This window comes from Phaenicophaeus curvirostris, chromosome 4 (assembly GCF_032191515.1).
Source record: "Phaenicophaeus curvirostris isolate KB17595 chromosome 4, BPBGC_Pcur_1.0, whole genome shotgun sequence".
Classification (NCBI taxonomy): Eukaryota; Metazoa; Chordata; class Aves; order Cuculiformes; family Cuculidae; genus Phaenicophaeus; species Phaenicophaeus curvirostris.
In genome coordinates, this window is record NC_091395.1 from 53,970,750 (window position 1) to 53,991,848 (window position 21,099).

Here is a 21,099-nt window from a genome sequence, read left to right on the forward strand (position 1 = left end):
CATTTGTTTATACCTGTATAGAATAACACTGAAAAGAATTAAGGCTTCTGCTAATGAAGAAGGCATGGTGTATTCTATACATGACTGTTGCATGTAGAGTTAAAAATAACATATTCAAATACACAGGATTTCTGTTAGAGTTAACTGTCTGGGAAATTCAAGTGTTGCCAAGGTCAAAAGGAGGTCAAAAAGCATGACTCCACAACTGAAGTTCTCGTTTTAATTCCAAATGCGTTACTTTTAATTTCTAATTTAATTGCTCTATCTACCTTGAAGTTCTTAGAAAATGTATTTGGCATTCAAAGTAAAATTTGTGGGTGAATACATTATGTTTTTTATATATAGCATATATTTTAAATCTCCACTTGAAATGGAGACTTCAGTTAATCTTGTCATTACAATTAATACTTACGTAGTGAAAAAAGAAAAGCTATTGTCATTTAAACTCTTCTCTGCCTCTGCTATTAGCAACAACCGTAGAAGATTACAGAAAGCTGTTTATATTAGTACTAAGCTATATGGCTTGATTATTTTTCTGTCCTTCATTTTGCTTGATCAAGCAGGGATTTATCTTATTTTTCCTTATTAGTTCATAATATTATGAAGATTTCATAGGCAGTGGGCTGTATATCTCTAATGCATATGATATTATTAAAAGATTTTTTTTTATTGGGCTAAACGGGAGAGATTGTTCATGCCCACAGTTCTTAAAACTTATCTATACATACCTAAATGGCACAGAATTCTCTTACGCTCTCTTACGTTCTATCATTTTCCTGAAATGGATTTTTCAGGCTCTTCCTTGGTGTCAAAATACAAAAATTTTGCTCATGGTAAACTTCCGTAGTGTGGCTGCAGTAAATACTAAGCACATATAACAACAGAAATCTAAAGTCTTGGGCTGTGACTTCATAAATATAATTTCTAGTATGTAATACCCATGGCAACATCTGTTATGATTTGGTGGTGTTTTGTAACAATTTAACTTTTGTATGTTGGATTGGCTATTTACTCTATAGAGACAACAGATAACTGGGAACATCCATAAGAGGAAGTAAGCATAGAATGAAGATAATACAAGACTTTCTATCCTCTGCAGATACACAAGAGTTGTCAAAAGACAATGACAGGTCTGTTAGCTTGTATGACTTTATCTCCTGTTTGGTCTCCTCTATCTGCAAAACTTACTCTGACAAGAAAAGCCAAAGTTCAAGAATGAAGAACAACAAACAACATCAAGTGCTTTAATGGGGTACTGTCAGACAAGAGGCCAGTTGTTTGCAAGAGTCATGGGGAAGGACATTCTGTGGTATCCAGGGGAAATGGTTCCTGTCATAGTTGTGGCAGAAGATAGCGAATCTCTAGTTAAGAACAATGTTATATTTAAACCTTTTTATTTCCTTCTTTTTCCACTTTTTTTGTAAAATAAATGTCTAATTGCTCTGTGTTGCTCCTCTGGACTTCAGTGATCTCTGAGTAAACATGGTTGATCAGGGAGGATCTTAGCCCAGGGCTCAGTTCAAGTCTGAAAACTAGGCTGAAAACACAGTGTATGTGGTGGCAAAGGGTAATCATAGATACAGCATCTTCCATGAAGCTTGAGACCTGGGTATTACTACTTAGAGTGGCCATAAATGTCAAAGCAGGCCCATAACACATGTAAAAGGTACAATGTAAATGTTTTTTTTCCCCTTTCTGATACAATATTATTTGCTTTACAGAAACTCTTGACTTCAGAATTCTCTTATACTAGTTTCTATGACAATGAGCAATATGCTCTTTAACCCAAAACATTTCTCGTTCTGTAATACGGAAGGACCCATTTTGATGAACTTCTGGCAGTTCTGCTGTAGAGATCTGATGGCCTTACAAACCTCTTTGGGAATTATAACCTTGTGTCTTGTTCTTATGTAGCCAATTGCAAACTATTGGCCCCTGTCTAGTTATGTTGTTGTAGCAGAAGGCTTGAATGTCTCAAAAACTCTGGGGGCTACAAAGCAAATAATTCTTTATTTTACTCTCTTGTGTTTTGAGGTGTCAATAGATTTTCATAGCAAATAATTGCAAATTCTAAAACTATTTCAACACAACTGGTTCGCACTCTTTCCTCAGCCAGGTTTCCACATAATTCTCTTGGCCAGGTCATTTTAGAGTCTGAAATAGTACTCAGCACAGCCATGAATCTTGGCTGAGGAGACTTTGCAAACAGCACCGAATAAACACAGGTGACTAAAATAGATCTGGGCTGTGTGCTGCAAATGGCTGAAAAGCTCTCAAGATGTCAGCATTGCTAAACCTGTCTTACACAGTCCCTCAGGCAACCAGCAAAAGTGAGTTACCCTACCGACTACTGAAAGTTCAGTAGAACTATGCCTCATGCATTTGTAATAATTTAAAATGACCTTCTACATATGGCAGTTGCCCTTGAGACTTCTTACATGTTTCACAGCATTTACCCTCTAATTTTTTTTTTCAAATAGCAATTGCTACTGCTTCTAGTCTATAGCCCTTAATAGCCAGCTATGCCAAGAGTAGGAAATTGCATTTCGCTCTCACTTTGCCCCTTTTTTTCCAGACCTGTGCCTTCAATTCCCAATTTCCTAGTGTTCAAGCTGGTTAAAAAGGATCTTTCCCAACAGCTGAACCTTAGGTTCCTCATTAGGACAAAGAAGCTATCATCCTTCTGAGCTGCAGAGGAAAAGACGTGATGCATCTCCTAAGGCACTGGGCTAGAAGAATAAAACACTGGGTTGGAGTGCCAGGGTGTGAGCCTGTTCCTGAGAGCTCTTGCTCTGACTTCCATTTCCCTGCCTTCACTGGGTGCCCCAGGTGCTGCTGTTGAACAGGTTAAGGCCCCGTAACTGTATCAAAGAATTCATGCACTGCTAATGGTCTTTAGCCCAGAAACTAGTTCTAGATCAAGCAGTATAAACGGAGACTGTTTTCTAGACAGGTAAGTGGATGTTTAGTAAATAAAGCTATGAAAAATGAAGTCCACTTCGGTCTGTGTCCCGTGAAGACATTAGGTATCATTACTTAATTAAAAGTTGAAGGTGCTTGTCATTCTTTGCATTTCCCGTTCCTGAGCTTTGTGGTGTGCTGGAAGCTGCTGCTTCTTAACCACTGTATGTCTGTATGTAGATATAGATATATAAAAATCTCGATCATACCTCGTGACCATCTCAAAGCGTGCATAGTAGGACAGTAGTGCAAGCAGTGTAGAAAATTATGCATTGAAAGTTGTCAGCTTGATATTGCAGAAGAAATTAATAGCTATAATCTATATTATGAATGGCTGAACTGAGTTTGATGATTAGAGCTATGTTGTAGCCATCTCATTTGAGGAAAAAATTATCCTTTTTTTCTCTTAGGCCACATGTGGATGTAATCAACACAGAAGAACAAACTATTTTTCTGTTTGAACTCCTAGTACTAAGCCTTTTCCTCAAGGCTGCATATGTGGGAGTACCTTTTTCATTTGCTCATATGTATCATTTTGCAGAAGATACTCAAGTGTTTGATAACAAAAATAAATGTGTATTCTGGTTTTGTATTTTAGATACAAGTTTGACAATGCCCTTTTGGGAGATCTGTGCATGTTGTTCATGAATGTTTTGAGATGCCTCTGTAGTCATACTGCATAATATTCTCTCTCATCCATTTGTTGTCTAGTATTTCATGTAGTAAGGGGTACTATGGTCTCCTTGTAATCATCCTGACTATCACACTCCTTTTCCCTGGTTCTCCCTGTTCTGCTAATTCATTTTACTTTGCATTCACTAAACATAAGATGTCAATGACATCCCAGGTCCTCAAGTCCAGCAAAATAATAAAATGAAATACCAACAGAAGTCATGCAATTGTAGGAAAGTGAGGCAAGTGTGGAAAAGGGGCATCTGTATGATGCTTAGTTGAAACAGCAATCACAGGAGAAATGGGAAAATAATGGGAAGAATGAGTTCTTGCCCAAATCAGGGCTCCTATTTGCACAGTGGTCTCTCTGACTTATCTGCTGCATCTTCCTCCATAAAATTTCATGTCTTTCAGTATGAAAATTAATGTTCTCCCTCTGTCATAACTGGCTTATGGTTTTGGGCCTTAAGAGTTGGCTTGTAATCTAGGAATATTATTCTGAAAGGTACCAACCATCCTTCATTCTTATTTGCCGTGGGAGAGAGAATTACTTGTCACAGAACTGAACTCTATATTTTTGTTACAGACTGTTGTTCTATCCTTGTATGAACAGTCATTTATTTTATTATAATTCTGCATTTGCTTATAGAAAATGTGAGTTGTTCCTCTGAGAGAAGTTAATATAGTTTAAGAGACACTTTAATTCCATCAGTATGCCTTCTCTTCCCCTTATTTTTCTCTTATTTCTCCTGGTCAAGTTGTAGCAGAATAATGCATGCAGGTGGCATTTTTTTTTTTTAATCTTTAAATCTGAGCTCTACAATTCAATTTGCAACCTGGCTTGTATTCAGGACTGGGCTATCCAACCACAGCAATTTATTTATCATGTTGTTTACTAAATCATTTATATTTGGACAGAACAGATGTGGCTGCCAACAATGCTTAAACAGTGTTTTCATTTGCCAGAGGCATGAGAATGCAACTGGGAGCATGCCATGGTGTTGTCATCTCCTGGCGTTGTTGGAGAGGAAAAGCAGAGCTTACAACTGGTCAAAATTGCAAGAAGTATTTTCACAAGGGATTTTGCCCTTGTTATTGCATAAAATTTTCTATCAACATTCTCTATGATTCCATTTCAAATTTACTTTTATGCATAGAATAAATGACCGTATCAAGTTAGTTATTTGCCCGTGCTTTCCTACTTATCTATCCTTTTCTTCTCATTGCCACCATTATCCCTTTCTGCTCTCTTATCTTTGTACTTAATTTATCTGTTTCTTTCACACATCTCTCTGGGCTTTCTTCCATCACAGTTTTTTGTATGGAGGTCTTTTCCTGACCTGGCTCATGACTTGCTTATTTCTCATTCATATCTTTTCTGAGGACTTATTTCTGCTTTGAGCTATCTCAAAAGTTATTCTAAAAGGGAATTATTTAAATTATCCCTACATAAATAATTTAGTTTCATCTCATCTGCCATTCACACTAGACTTCATTGATTATTGCACTGTGTTGCTGCCACTAGTCCTCTTCTTGTTTTGTTACCTCTTTATTACACTTCATTTGAAAACAGATTATTGCATCATTTCTTCTGAAAAATGTCAAACTGGTGAGCTGTCTGATTGTTGGTGTCTTCCTGATATTTCTATGCTTTGTCTTTATTTTTTTTTAACTCTTAAACAATACATTTAACTCTTAAAAAGAAGCAGTGTTAATAACAGATAGGAACTCTAAATCTTTTTTTCAGGCAAGATGCTATTGACTTTAATAATAATAAAAAAATTGAGCACAGATTGCAGGAGCAGTCCCAGGGTTTGTGAGACTGTTGAAGTCTGGGATAGCAAATTGTGAAACCTCATCTGAAGAGTTTCAGAAAAAAATCTCTGAAAAGGAAGCAAGGGAGTTGACACAAGGGTGAGTTACTGTGAAGGTAGGCAGAATTTCCTTCTCCACAGTGGCCATCTGTGATGAGCAGTAAATGCAAAGTAGCTTAACTTCTTTCATGGGAAGACTGAAATGATCCCAGTCTGAGGTCACTGTATTGGAAAAACAAGTTCTCTGTTTAGCTGGACGAAACTGTTTAATTTGGCTTACTATTTCACTGGGACCTAAGTGATTTTGTGGAACAGCTAACATGCAGTATAAGTTCCCACCCTGTTTTCACCACACAGTGGCATGCTTGTGTGCCTGCAGCAGGTTTACACATGAAGAAGTAGAGGCTTAGTGTAGTAACTTAACAAAAACATTTCCAGAGGCCAACAGCAGTGTCCCTTTACTGTGACTGTTCACGTTTTGTTCACAGACGGGGATTGTGAGAAGTGGTGTCTCTCATTGCTAAAAACTGTGCAGACCCATCAGAACATGTATCTGTTTTAGGAGTAGAAGCAGGGCACAGGTTTCACATACGTGGGTAGATGCTGTTGATCCACAAGATGGCACGTTAAAACTATACATTATATATAATGTCAAAGGAGCAAGATTGAAACACTGTTGTGTTAGTGTGAACTGGGGGTAAAAGCTGTGTCTTTTGGAACAAGGGGAGAAAAAAAAAAGGAAGAGCTATTTCAAATTGGAACTAGAAGCTATTTGAAACATGCTCTTTTTGCAGAGGAAAATTTGAGTGTCATGGGAAAAGACTGAGGAAAAACTCTTATCTCTCACCATTGAAAGTAACTTTGTTTCAGGTTTTTTTGGTGTTGCATTGGGTTTACATGGAAAATATGTCAGTAAGTGGCTGTAATTTGCTGTAATTCTGCTATACATGCCTCCCAGTTATGATAACTTACGAGTGACTTCATAGAAACCAAATACTCATGTTGACCAAGAGTTCTTGCATTTTGGAATTATTAAAGTATTTTAGCTTAAGCTATTCAAGATTTTAAATGTATCACAGTATTGTTTCGGTTGGAAAACACCTTTAAGATGATGAAGTCCAACTATAAACCTAACATTGCCAAGTCCACCACTAAACCATGTCCCCAAGTGCCACATCTACCCATCTTTTAAAGGGATGGGGGACTCAACCGCTTCCCTGGGCAGCCTGTTCCAATGCTTGACAACCCTTTCAGTGAAGAAATTTTTCCTAGTATCTGATCTAAATCTCCCCTGGCACAACTTGAGTCCATTTCCTTTTGCCCATCACTTGTTACTTTAGAGAAGAGACCGACCCCTACCTTACTACAACCTCCTTCCAGGTAGTTATAGACAGTGATAAGGTCTGCCCCTCAGCCTCCTTTTCTCCAGACTGAACAATCTCAGTTCCCTCAGCTGCTTTTCGTAAGACTTGTGTTCCAGATACTTCACCAGCCTCATCACCTTTCTCTGGCCACACTCCAGCACCTCAATGTCTTTCCTGTAGTAAGGGACCCAAAACTGAAAGCAATATTCTAGTGTGTGGTATCCCAGCGCCAAGTGCAGGAGGACAATCACTTCCCTTGTCTACTGGCCATGGTTTCTCATATGCAAGCCAGGATGCTGTTGGCCTTTTTGGTCACTTGGGCCCACTCTGGCTCATCCCTCAGCCTGTAGTGTTACATGAGGTTGTTGTGCTCAAAGTAAAGGACCCAACACTGAGCCTTGTTGAACCCCATACAGTTGGTCTCAGCCTGTCGATCCAGCTAGTCCAGATCCTTCTGTAGTGCCTTCCTTCCCTCAGGCAGATCAACACTCCCACCCAATTTAGTGTCATCTGCACACCTAAGTGAAGGAGCACTCGCTCCAGTTCGTTGATAAAGATATTAAACAAGACTGTCCCCAACACTGAGCCCTGGGGAACAACACCTGTGGTCAGCCACCAACTGGATTTAGCTCTGTTAAGCAGCTGGTTTCTCCAGGAGATCACTATGGGAAATGATGTCAAACGCTTTACTGAAGTCTAGGTAGGTAACATCCTCAGGCTTTTGCTCATCTACTGAGCTGGTCACCTCGTCATAGAAGGAGATAAGGTTGGTCAAGCAGGACCTGCCTTTCCTAATCCCATGCTGTCTGTATCTTTTGTAAATGTACTTGGAGGGGATTCAAGTTCACAGTTGTGTTTTAAATAATGTATATTTATATTTAGTATTTTTATGTGTATTGCCTACAAGATTGCACTGTGTTAAAACTGAGCATTTTGGAGCATAGGCAAGTGCCGTTCCAAAAGGGTGGCCGATGGTCTCCGTTGCCCTATAGGAATGGTTGGATTTGATGATCCTAGAGGTCTTTTCCAACCTAGTGATTCTATGATTATATGATTTTTAGCTTCCTTTTAGCTTTCATGCTGCTTATAATTTGTATTTACTTAATTTTGGACCATAAAAGATAAATTAGTTAATTTTTTGGCTCACATGCACTAAACCGTTTATTGTATTTCGATGACAAACTGTGCAGAGAATGTTAAAATCAAGATATAATTCTCTTCATTTAAATGGAGGACAATAATAATTTCTGTAAACACTTAGTTTTGTAATATTTTTCACTTTTTTCTTCTTTTGTTGAGTAAGCCCTGATGTTTCACTCACCTGATTGCTGTGTTCTTTTTAAGGGCCTCTTTCTTCTATTTTCTTTCTCAAATGTGTCTCATTGAAAATTACTAAGATAAAGGAAAGACCTTAAGCTTTTCCAAATGTCGTCCTCCTCTGGTTGCTCATCTGTTTCCTTGATGTGCTTTGCATAATAATATGACTACATACAACAAATCAGTTATGGCAATACAAAGGGAAATCAGATTTGTAGAAATTATTCACTTATTTCTTTCATAAGGAACAGCACCTTTTCTTCTCTTTTATGTTCTTATATTTACACTGCTAAGGAACAGTTTAGCCTGTTGTGACTAGAAGTGTTGGGATTTGTAACACTACAGTGACGTAAAACCTGTCAAAAAGCAAATCTTGGTTCTAAGCAAGACATTGTAACAATTTTCTACTTTTAAAAAGCTTTATTATTAATCCGTATAGTTTACTGAAGCAGAGGTTAGAACCTATTTCCATAGTTCAGCAGTTTAAGTCCTATCCATTAACCTTTCTGTGCCTGATAAAGAATGTGATATTTCTCTTTCTTTTTTGACTCTCTCATCTGTAAAATAGTTATGTTGATTTGCAGGTTAGCCAGCGTTGACTTTTCTTGCAGTTAGCAAGCTTACCTAGTCTGTAAATGTGAATACTCATTATAGTAGCTAAAAGTATTTTAAATTTTTGCCATCAGTAAAGAGAATATATAGTAAAATACCTATTAAAATCTGCTTTTAAAAAAAAAGATCCTAGGGGAAAAGAAATAGTAATTGCTAAGTTAAATATGAAATTTTAATTCACCTGTTCTGTACATAACTGTTATCACTGTCCAATCACTTGTTATGTAATCACAGAGTATTTTAATGTTATTTCATCTAGGTAATAGTAGTAATACCTATCCATTATAAATCCCAAATTGTGTGTAGAGTGTGTCTTTATCACTATAGATGATTAACTTGAATCTTAACAGGCATTCAGTGGTTGCAACCTGTGTGGAAGCTATAACACTTTAGTCAGGTGATTTAAAGGTACTATGGAACTAGTGTTCAGAAACTACCACCATACTTGAGGTTATTTACACACCATAAGCCAAATGCGATGCAGTGAAGAAGGATCAACTATAGTTTTCCTGATCTTCAGTTTGTGCTTTGACATTATACTAAATCACGATTTCAGTAAAAGCAGACCAAGTTTCATTGCTAAGCGTCATACCTTTCCTTTTCTCTGTTTCAGCTGAGACAATCCCAGTCGTACTGCACAGACACAGAATGCCTTCAGGAATGTGAGTAACTATCAAGATCAGGTGTATGGAAGTAAAATAAACAGTAGTAATTAAAATACAGTCTGACTGCTTTTTGAAATGCAGCTGTTGATTTAATGTTACAGGAACATATTACATGAAATCAAATGCTACACTACTAAAATTGTTATATGGGGAAGGTGATTTCTGAGAATCTGTGATTCAGTTGAATTTGTACATTGGAAGAATTGTATGGAAGCAGCAGTACTGAGCAGGCTGGAGGCATCAACATACCAGCATGACCATTGATTGGGCCCCAAGCATTACTGAATCTTACCATTCAAATAGGATTATTTCAATTTTTCTCTAAAGGAGAAAATCTGAAGGGGCTTGATTTGTCCTCCTTAGAGTTATAGTAGCCTAACCAGTGAAGACTGGGTATTCAGTACAGACCTCCACACATGCACATTTATGGCTGAGGCTGAGTAACTTACTGTCAGTACTGTGAACCCTCTACTCCTCTGTGAGGGAGAGGAAATTCCCCACCAGCCCTGACTGGTAAGTTGACCTACACAATGAGTGCATTCTGTTGACTTGGTGGCTGTGTGGTTAATGAAACACAGTACTGATGTGTACACTTCCTTGAAATTTGCTATGAAATAAATAAAAAAACCCTCCTCTACCACTACTAGGTTAGTCAAATGCTGTGCAGAGATTATGCAGTAACAGAAGCTTGCCCCAAGGTGCTCTCTTTACACTTATCATGGTCTAGAGGGAACATTGTCAGATGATTATAAATAAAAATGAAGTGGATTTGTTTTTCTTATATTGCTTTACCAGCTGAGCATGTGAACTCACTCAGCCTGTGTCGGGACTACCGTAGTCCTTGGAGGGAGCAGGAAGCACCTGAGCAGTCTTCCTGGAAGCAAGACCTGCTGGTGCCTATGTCTTCTGCAGGTCTAGGAGCAAAAAGAGTCAAGGTTTCCTGGATCTTGAGGAGAGGGCATACTTTCATTCACTGTCATGTTCCTTCCTCTTCACTCCCCAGTAAAATCTCTTTAGAGATGCACATCTAGATGGGACTTGCACTGTGCCCTTGTAGTGTGAATTAGTCCCAGATTCATCATGAGCTGTCCCAGTAACCCCTGAAAAGAAAAGAAGAGTGGAGTGCATATGTGCCGTAACAGCATTGGTAGCTTTACTCTCTATGGGCTTTCCAGGTTTCTGAGTGACTTCCAGCACCCCTCTCTTCCCAAATGCACCAGTCCCAGGACAGATTTTTAGTCTACCACAACTTAGACTTAAGTGTGTGGGTTTTTTTTTAAATCACAGACGTATCAGAGAGGGAAGGAGGCAGGTGACAGGAGGCAGAATATTTTCTTTATTAGGAGTAGGCACAGACAGGCTGTGCAGCTTTCTGAGCTGTAGTCTACAGTCAGAATCATGCGATGGTAGGGTCTCACTCAAGCCTTGGGAGTCTTGGCTCATCAATATTTATGAAGCTTTTAGGCTATAGGCTGTATAAATGAGTAAGTTCTATTATGTGTGGGCTGAAAGCTTGTGGGATAGCTTTCATGCTACCAAGCTATAGTACAGTGGGGAATGTGAGTGGTTTGCAGCAAATAGCTTTCCATCCTGAAAGAGATCCTTGCAATAACTGTGCAGATGCGAGTGATTCGGCAGCAATTGTTCCAAACCAGTGGTTTGTTTCAAGATCCAAAACAAAAATTATAGAGTAAATCGTCTCCCCCATCATTATATTGCTTTGAATTTAGTTCCAGCAAAGTTATTTTTCTGCTGATGCAATGACACTGACTGTCTCTTTGTCAGATTATTTCGTGATGCTTCTGTGATTCTGTGCTCAGGCCAATGTGAGCTCTCTAAGGCTCTCAGGAGTCAAAGGCAAAAATAAACAGATTGAGCCTGGAGAAGTTGCTAGAGGTGTTTTCGGAGAAAAATTACAACAATTCTGGGCCAGTCCTCTGTCCATTGCTTCATCCTGTTCTGATGAGCTATAATGTGGTGAACTCATGTTTGAGGTGGATCTTGTCTTCTGTAGGTCCCACGGCTCCATTTCCTTCCTGTTACTTGCTGACTTCAATGCTTCATTCCAGCACCTCAGTACAAAAGCTTGTTTCACTCCCACCAGTTTGCTCATTCCCAGGAATTCAGGCTCATTTGGAAGCACAACTGGGAATGTTGTCATACACAGATTGCCGGGTTGTGGAATAACTGATGACATGTGTGTGGTTTTGTTTTGGGAAATGTCAGGGCTTGGTTCAGCCAGTGTCACAGCAGTGTCATGTGTTACGCTGTTGCTACCAGCTGGAAGCTCTCAGAAATGCCCTGTGTTGATTCTTCCTGAGTACACTTTGTTTTTTCAGCCCTTTTTCAGATCTTTTTTAGATTTGTGGAGCCAGATCAAAGCAGTGGCACTAAGGCTACCTCATTCATATTTTTGTGTTATTAGCTCTAAATTCTTATGTCTGGTTGTTGGCAACTTTATATCGTAATGACTATCCTGCAGAGAGTTTCCAGCCAGGGACAGGTGCAGTGCTTTCTGCTTTGTACTCCTTCATACAGGAGGATATGAGCACTACTTCAGAGAGCATTTGGGCACTCTGCTTGGCAGCTGTTCCTCTGCTGATTCGCCATCAGAATATCTGCCATGACAGTAAAGCATGTACCAGGGTCTGATGATTGTTTCCTTGGAAAAAAGAGGCTGCAAGTTTTGAATATGCAACATGTTTATTCTTCTGTTGGGATTGTTTATGCTCAGCAGATCAGAATATCGTTCACCTTGAAATGAGGAATAAGAGCAATAGTTCTTTTCTGAATTCTGCCTAGTGCAAGTAGAGCAGGAAAGATTTTTCTGAAGTGTGTTGCCGTTGCAACATTGCAGTTCATCCAGCCCAGGGAGGATCCCCAGCTGGTACTGAGCTGCTGTGATGGCTCATGGCTCTTCAGTCAGCCTTGCATGTCAAAGGAAATGAGGGGCCACTGCCTGAGGATTTTTTTCCCTGTGTTCTAGCAATTCCCAGATGTTGTGACCTGGATTTGCCACGTTCATGTTTTCAGCGTTAGTCTTAGTGCTCTGCTGGCTTGTAATATGGTCAGAGATGACTGTCTCAAATCTTGTCTACTCTCCTTCCAAATTTTTATGTACTTTAAAATTAATACGTATCTGTGATTCATCTTGAGTTGTACTTACTAGAGGAGTCATAGCAGCCTAACCTAACAGCATGAAATGTCTGCCAACTCTTCCCTCCCTTTTCTGGTAATTCCCTTCTCTATTCCTCTACTCAACTCCTTTTTGACTTCCTTCAGTTTCTTTGTCCCCTCCTTTAGGAGTGTCAGCTTGTCAGAATTATCTGCTGAAGGTCCCACAGACTCTTTCTCTTCCCTGATGATTCATCTATAAGATGCCTCTCTTCATGCCGTTTTCACCTTTCTTTCATAGAACCTTCTTTCACAGGATGAAAAGAAAGAGGGACAGGTTAGAGACCGTGCTTTTGCCTTTCGACATGCAAATGTTAGAGTATAAAGCTGAAGATTCAAAAGGAGATATTTCTACCACAAGAGGGCAAACAAAAAGCACCACATGGAATATAATTTTACAGTAAAAGAAATGCCATCTTTCCTCTTTAGAGTACAACCTCCTTCTGAATGAAAAATAGCACTTTAAGAGAACTAAGTTCTTTTAAGAAGTATTTAACAAGGTTGCTTATACATTTTAATATTCTATTCTTGAGATTTCACTTACGCAATCAGGAGATGGTTGGCCTTTAATTTTTAGACATTATTTTTACCAAACTCATCATTTTATTATCTTTTACTGCCTTGTAATAGAACATTAAATGAGCTGGCAAACATCTGTCACAGAAGACTTTTTTTTTTCCCCTTCCCATTGGTCTCTGAGAGAAGACTAGTTTATTTGGCCTAGTCTCTATTTCTATAGGAAAAATAAAGCCAAAGAACTGTATGTGGAACAATAGATGGGATTCTCCGTAGTCATTAGCTTCTGCGGGAGTTCATTCCACAGTTTCAGACAAGCCCCCCATAGAGTTTTCTCCTGTACAGAGATGATTCATCCATGATGTAAAAAAATCAAGGTAAACAGGGATATGGAACTGCTTACAAGCTTCATTCAGAAATGTGTGGATATATAGGTATGCTGAGTCCAGGGGACCAGTTACTCTGAACTTAAAGACCTTGTGTTGGTTTCATTTCACTGGTGACATGAGAATATATACTGCTACATTGTGCATTAGTTGCTGTCTCACAGGTACTGAAGATTAATAACCAGATCCATCCATCAAAATGGGTGGTGGCAGGGACATTCATCTGTGAAGTCAGAACAAGACAATCTTCTAGCTATCTGGAAATATTAGAAAATAACATCCACAGATGCTCATCTAGGATAGCCTTTATTCTTTAAGGAATAATAAAAAAAAGCATTTCCAAATCACCTGCAAATTATCAATTATAGGTAAAAGCACCATGGCTGTGAACTCTTAAAGATTTTTTTCTTCTGCCCATCAACATCAATTCTATTCTGCTTGATTTCAGCTTCACTCATCTGTTCTTTACCCATTAGGTGGTCTTATCTGATTATTTTGTGGTCTCGGTAACGGAGCTCTTTGTAGCAAAAGATTGGCATGTTCTATGTTATTGCTCCCAGTAGCTGAAACAGCTTGTTTGTTCTCTTGATTTGTGATGCAAAGCTTTGGAAAGCATGATTCACCCCAGCTATTAGACATTTTGCTTATCCTCATTTCATTATGTTGAGATTAAAGTAACAGATTCTGAAATATCTCACGTCCTTATTAAAAACAAATGGTCATTTGTGAGAGAAGAGGGTTTAACAGTACTTGAGTAGTGTAAACAATTTTGTGGCTGGTTTAGTATCTGACATGCTTTGAGTAGGTAGTACAGGTCCAAGCTGTGTTAAATCAGCTGTTGTCTTGGTTAACTTAGTTTAGAGCACATTTCAGCACATTTGGTTCCATCCATACCGTATTAGAATGCAGGCTGTAATTTAGAGAAATTGTCTGTAAATCTTGTTTAACTGTGGCTCTTAAGTGCACTGTGCACCAGAAATTCCAGAAGGCAGCCTAACTAGTCTGTTTCCCTACATTGTATGAGGAATCCAGCCTAAAAGGTGATCTGAATTTTCAGTGTTCTGCTGAAGATAGATGCCAAAGCATGTACCTAAGACTGCCTGGCATGCTGCTGAGAGTAGTCTCCGGGTGACTCTTCATGTTGCCTGAAAGCCAAATGAAAATAATGTTTACATGACTGTTTATATGCTAGTTTACTGGATTGCTTATATAAGTGTCATCCGAGATTAAAAATATTGATATACCATGTTGATAACAATAATATTTTCCCTCAATGCAATTTTAGGTCTAAACTCTTACCTGCATAATTTGATATGTTTTCTGAACCAATTACAATTTAGAATTTAATGGATTAAAGGCTGTGGTGTTCTCATTTATTTTCTTTGCACTATAACTTCTCATATACAGCACCCTTTATTCACTCAGATCTCCAAAAGAATTGTCACTTGTGAGTATATGTACTTCTAATTATAAAATCCCTCCATATTACCAGCATCTTGAGCCTTGGAATGTCTGTATTTTGGATGTTTAAAAGGCAAGAGCTGTCTGTCAGTTTTGTTTGCTCATACATGTTAATGATTTTGTCAGTATTGTGAGAAATATGAATGTAATACATTTTTTTTCTTCTTTGACATTTTTGAATGCATGTGATATCAGTAAAGGATGTCAGTCCAACAGCCCTGGCTCATGATGGCTTATTTACAGAACAGCAGTGTTGTGAATGAAGTAGCTGTAAGCTTCCCCTCAAGTGCCCCTCTGCCGTGCCTTAGCTGTGTTCTGAAGAAACCACTTTCATAAAAGAGCCTCTGTTAAAAGTGCGACCCAGTATAACAGTGATGAGGATGGTTCTTTGCTATCAGCTTTAACCTTCAAGGAAATGACTGACTCCAGCAGTCCACTGGGTATAAGTAATCTAGCAAATGTTAAATAAGAACAGTTTCCAATTGATGCTGACTCCAAAGTTGACTCCATAAGGAGATGATCCAAATAAGCTGAGACAACTGAAAAATCTGACACATACCTAAGTGTCCATGTGGAATTTCCCAGATGCTGAAGTTTTCAACTTGAGTAGTAAAATTGGACAGCGTTTCCTCTTTCTGCAGGTTATTCTTTCTAACTTTGTATTAATTGCTTTGTATTAATTGGTCATCCAGATCATTAAAGAAGATGTTAGGTCTTTAGATATTATTGTAAATGGGGCATCTAAGTACCGTAGATAATTAACTATACACTGGTTTACTCTTTAGCTGACAATATTAGTTACTTTTTGAACATTTGAAATTACGTTTCAGAGGGAAAAAGGCGCAGGTATTTGCATCATGTCCAGATGGAGATCCATGACTAGTAGTGTCCCTCTATGGTCTGTACTGGGACAAGAGCTGTTTAATATTTTCATCAATGATATAGACAGCGAGATCGAGTGCACCCTCTGCAAGTTCACAGATGACACCAAGCTGAGTGGTGCAGTCGCTACACCAGAAGGACGGGATGCTATGAGGACAGGCTGAGAGAGTTGAGGTTGTTCAGCCTGGAGAAGAGAAGGCTCCGGGGAAACCTTAGAGCAGCCTTCCAATACCTGAAGGGGCTACAAGAAAGCTGGGGATCAGCTAAGGCATGTAGTAATTGGGTGAGGGGGAATGGCTGTAAATTGGAGAGAGGAAGATTTAGGTTGGGCACTAGGAAGAAATTCTTCACAATGAGAGTGGTGAGGCACTGGAACAGGCTTCCCAGGGAAGCTCTGGATGCCCCATCCCTGGAAGTGTTCAAGGCCAGGTTGGATGGGGCCTTGGGCAGCCTGATCTGGTGGGAGGTGGCGGGGAAGGTAGAACTGGATGGTCTTTAAGGTCCCTTCCAACCCAAACCATCTTATGATTCTATGAATTCCAGTGAAATCTTATTAAATAGATTCTTCTTTCAAAGGGATAAGAAATGTGATAACAAAACAGTGAAATGCTAAGCAAAAATTACTTGTCTTAAAGCCGAAAGAAAAGACTAATCGGAAGATGGAAGACACAATTGAAAAATATTCTTTTTTTCCCCCCTCAAGACTTATGTTGCATTTTTGTTTTCATCTTGAGGAAAGAACTCTGCTGTCACTCTGGTTTGTAACTTGGGTTTTCCTTGTCCATAGTGCCAGGACCGAATTCCTCCAGTGACAGTGGCATCAGCTTTGCCATGATAATGATGGCCTGGGTGGTGATTGCACTTGTCTTATTCTTACTGAGACCTAGTAATCTGAGAGGATCCAACACAGCTGGAAAGCCAACTAGCCCACATAATGTAAGTGCATCTTCAAGTGCTCTGCAGAAAGACTCTACATGGATTTGCTTAAATGTAGTTTTAACACAGACTACAGTACAGTCATTTTTTCCTTACATTTTTCCCTGTATTTTCTTGGAAATCCATTAACCAGGAAAATGAGTAAAACCACAGTGCAAGTAGAATCACGAAGGCCAGCTGTGAGGCCTGCTATGGGATGGATCAGGCACAGGTAACCGAGTGTGGGTCATAATGTCCTCTGGACACTGGCTGTCCCTAGTTGGAACTGACACCACCTTCTTATGTGCAAGGGGAAAATCAGTTTTTGGAGAAGTCAGTAAACAAAATAACAGCATGAAACTGGGAAGGTGATCCTGGTCCTAGATTTGGGATCGTGGGAAAATACCTATCAATGCAGGAAATGGTATTGTTCTTTGATGTCCATTTGCTCTTAATATTTAAAGAGATACTGAAAAGTCCTCAAGGAAAGAACGATTTAAATCTTCTGTGTTCTTTTATTGCTAAATCCACTTACATGAAGCACTCTTTCTAATCCAGTATGTTTGGGGGTTTTTTTCTCCTTCCTTCTCTCTAGGGAGAAGAACCGCCAGCCCCACCAGTGGACTAGAGCATTGAGTATTGGAAAAGTTCAGCAGCTAAAAACTTGCACGACCAAATGAACGAAGTGACCAGATTACTTTTAAACCCCGTTTGATACTGTTTTATTTTCTCATTTATATAAAGCAAAATTATCATTCAGCAGTTATCTTCTTGAGCTGCTTTTAGCGACTTCAATTTTAAGTTAATTTTTGTTTTGTGTGTTATTACAATTCCTAGCAGATTGTAATTTGAATATTGATAAGACATTGCAGGGTTTTTTTTGGTTGTTACTGTTACTGTGGACATTCCACTTAGTCTCTTTCTGTTACAACGATCTTAATTTCTTTGCAGTGATTTCTGATATGCATTGAAAGGAAAAGAAAATCCCTGTGTATCTATAATAATGGAAGGTCACTGACCTTTCTTCAGATTAATCCATATTTTTTTCTCCAGTACGCTTTTGAGAATTATATTATGGTTGCAACTATTAGCTTAATTATGTGGTAAAAAATTGAAAATATTTTATATTTGCCCTGGGTTCGGAGGAGCTTTTAGTCTGGTCTTTGGACCACTAGCATAGTTTTCAGGGTTGTTGGCAAAAGCACGGATTTTCCACAAGGATTATACCCTGTGTGTGTGTGTGTGTGTGTGCGTGCAGTGAAGCACGTGTGATGATTGCCATTGTCAAAGCTTTGACATAAATATTGGGAACTTTAAACAGAAGTTTATACCACTAAAAAAGAAATTAATTTAATCTTACTCACTAATAAATGATATATCTTATTGAATATGCTGTAAAAAAAATATTATTCCAAAACCAGATTTGTTCACTTACACACTTCATGAAAAGAGAAATTTAGTGAGAGGAACTTGATGGAATTTTCTGTCGTTTAATAATTGTTATCTTAACAAGCTTTTAGCCATGATTTAATGTGTATTGGACAGGATGAAATCATACCAAGAAGTTACCAAGGTTACCAAGAAGTTACCAATTTTTATGTAGCTTATAATGGATATTTAGTTTTTTTCACCTGTATGTTATCAGCAATTCTTAACATTTCATCCTTATCTACTCTTTGTAACTGTAGAACAACAAACGTGCAGGTGAACACATATGGCATGTCTTTTCCCCTTTTCCCTCTCATATTTGTGTGCATGTGTGGTGTGTTTATGTGTGCGTATGTGTGGCTGTGCACCTACCTGTGCACATCTCCCATTGTAGCAAATGGGAATGACTTTTTTATGTACATTAGTTTAAGAACATTTTAAAGATGTACAGAAAAGCGACACTGTATATTTTTCTGGATCAATTTGAAAAACTGATGCGAAATAATGTAAAGACCATTTTTATGTTACCAACTTGAAACTTCTTCCTGTAAAGGTCAGTAGAACAGACATATGGGAATTCCAAGCCTTACTCTAGAAACCTTTATTTCTTGAGTACTTCAGTGATGGAGTTGGAGGGATAAACTGTTAAGATGCATAAAGGTTTATATTAGTAGGCTGTAACAGGAATCTCACATCAGATCCCCTGGTTAACAGATGTAGAGTTTTCCTCCTCAGGGTAAATAGCAGGCCAGCTAAGTCTCCTTGTGAAGGTACAGCACAGACCTGAAGAAAGGCTTCTGAAATTGGATGTAATTGCCCTTTGAATTTCTGTGGAATAGCATGCTCCCAAGCATAGAAGCATGTGTAAAAAAAGAAAAGAAAAATAAATATAATAGGGCCCGGTGCTCTCAGAAACATCAGTGCAGTGCCATGTAAAGCAATGGAGCTGCAGCAGAGAAGCTGAGAACGTTTGTGCTGTTAGGCCTGGTGGTGTACAGGCCACAAACACTGTGTAAAGATGTACTGGGACAAGCAATCTGACTCTGCTTGCTTTTTGCCTCCTGTGTACATTTATGTTTGGGATGATGTTTTGAACAGAACAGGTAATACAGCATCATTTTTTTGAAACAACAAGAAAATTATATATAATCTCCCACAATGCCCTTTTCTCCAAGAATTTTTTGGCCAGAATTCTTCATTATTGGATGCATAAATCATAAAATTGATTTTAAAAAGCCAACTGACACAGGCTTCAGTTCAGGCAGAGCACCACTCCTCATCCTTATGGGAGTTCATGAGATTTACAGCAGATGCCTCTCACTTGTGAGGATCAGTCTCACTTTACTTAAATGTCTGTATGTATTTATAAAACTCATCATACGCAGCTCTCACGGTCTTGACAAATGAACTTTTTGTTCAGAGTAATGTTGTGTTTTACATTTAAATGAACTGTCTTTGCTTGAAATTCCTCTAAGTAATTGTCCCAGTGATTTTATACATGTATGCTTTCCTTGTATAAATTACTATTTTAAATCTTCTATGTAAAAGAAAAAAAAATTGGAAATATTTTATTGTAAAAGGTTTTACTAAGAAGCCAGGCCACTATCCCAAGTCAAAAATGTATGCCTTTTAAATTCAGATATTCTCCCCAAGATATAACCTTCAGATCACCACTCTTAATTAAAATAAAAGTAAGTAATTGTAGGACTGTATTTTGCCACTCTTATTCATGTTAAATAGTGCCTTACTCATCAAGTAGTTGCACTGAAGTTTGTGGGACTACTCTGAGATAACGTGCTAGTAGCAGCGTTAGTAAGGGTGGCAGAAATCTGGCCTTTAGTGATGTAGTTTGTGTTGAAATATTTGTATCATGGTTACAGATGTTTATGGTAAATTTTGAGAAGCGTGAAAGAGATTAGTGGTCTGTGAAGCTTCAGGATATGATTAATACTGTAATGAGGGTTTTAAGCTCGGTTAGTAAGAGATGCAAGTTGTAGCAACTTGAGAAACATGGAGGGAAGTTTACAATTATACCTTAGCTTATAACTTTGTTAAAACAATGGTATCTTTAGAGTCTGCTTAACACAATTATTATACTCTGAAATGAGAAATCATATGTATTCATGTATTGTCTGCAGATCACTTAGCCTTGTAATGTTCATGACTGAAAAAGGAAGCGTGATGATGTGATGTACCTAATGTAGATCAATGGCTTAAAATATCTGATTTATGCCAAACAAAAAAATCATCTGTGCCATTAGGAGTTTCCTGGTAATCTTTTACTGAGTACTTGGATTGGGATAAAGGGCTTGTACTATGCACTTTTTATTGACTTAACAAAATAAATATCAATCATTAGTAACCTTTTGGTTTTGTCTCTTAGTCCTTTTAGAAGAAGTAGGACTGCACCAACCTATCAGTTTCTAAGGTAATTTAAAATCATGTATAAAATAAGTATAAATAAAACCAAGATGTCATCTGTGTAGCTTTTAAAACATAAATTCTGACCTTTCTAATGAACACTTGCCTCCTGTATGTATCCCAAGCATGTCAGAACAAATTATAAGCAGTTTCCAAGGTTTAAGGTATTTTGATGACATCTCTGCTTTTTGCTCTTTGAAGTAGTTATGCAACCTAGGAAGTTAGAAATAAAACAGTAAGAAAAAATATAACAGAGGCCAAATATGCCAATTATGTTAGTTCACTTTAGATAAAATCCTACTGCTTTTGGATTTGCAGTCTATTTTCTAGTCTCAGTTCCTGGCAGTGTTGGACCCAGAGCTGCTCTGAGGAAGATCTGAGGCAACATGTGAAAGTAGTAGAGACCTCCTGCTTCCTCAGTGTTACCACAGAGTGCAGCCTTCCTTCCTCCAGCAGCAGAGCATGAGCTGCAGAGCACTGCCTCAGCAGCAGCTCAGATCCCACCTTAGGG

At 38.4% G+C, this 21,099-nt stretch overlaps 1 protein-coding gene across 1 annotated transcript in view; it reads left to right on the plus strand.

Annotated features, from left to right (window-relative positions):
• The window catches only part of SMIM14 (small integral membrane protein 14), a 38,641-nt gene extending 17,954 nt beyond the window's left edge, over positions 1-20,687 (plus strand). The window contains exons 3-5 of the mRNA XM_069856191.1: positions 9,354-9,402; positions 16,612-16,760; positions 17,335-20,687. Of these exons, the coding sequence (XP_069712292.1) occupies positions 9,354-9,402; positions 16,612-16,760; positions 17,335-17,367 (231 nt within the window). The 3' untranslated portion in view covers positions 17,368-20,687. The remainder of the gene's footprint in view (positions 1-9,353; positions 9,403-16,611; positions 16,761-17,334) is intronic.
• The last annotated feature ends 412 nt before the right edge of the window (positions 20,688-21,099 follow it).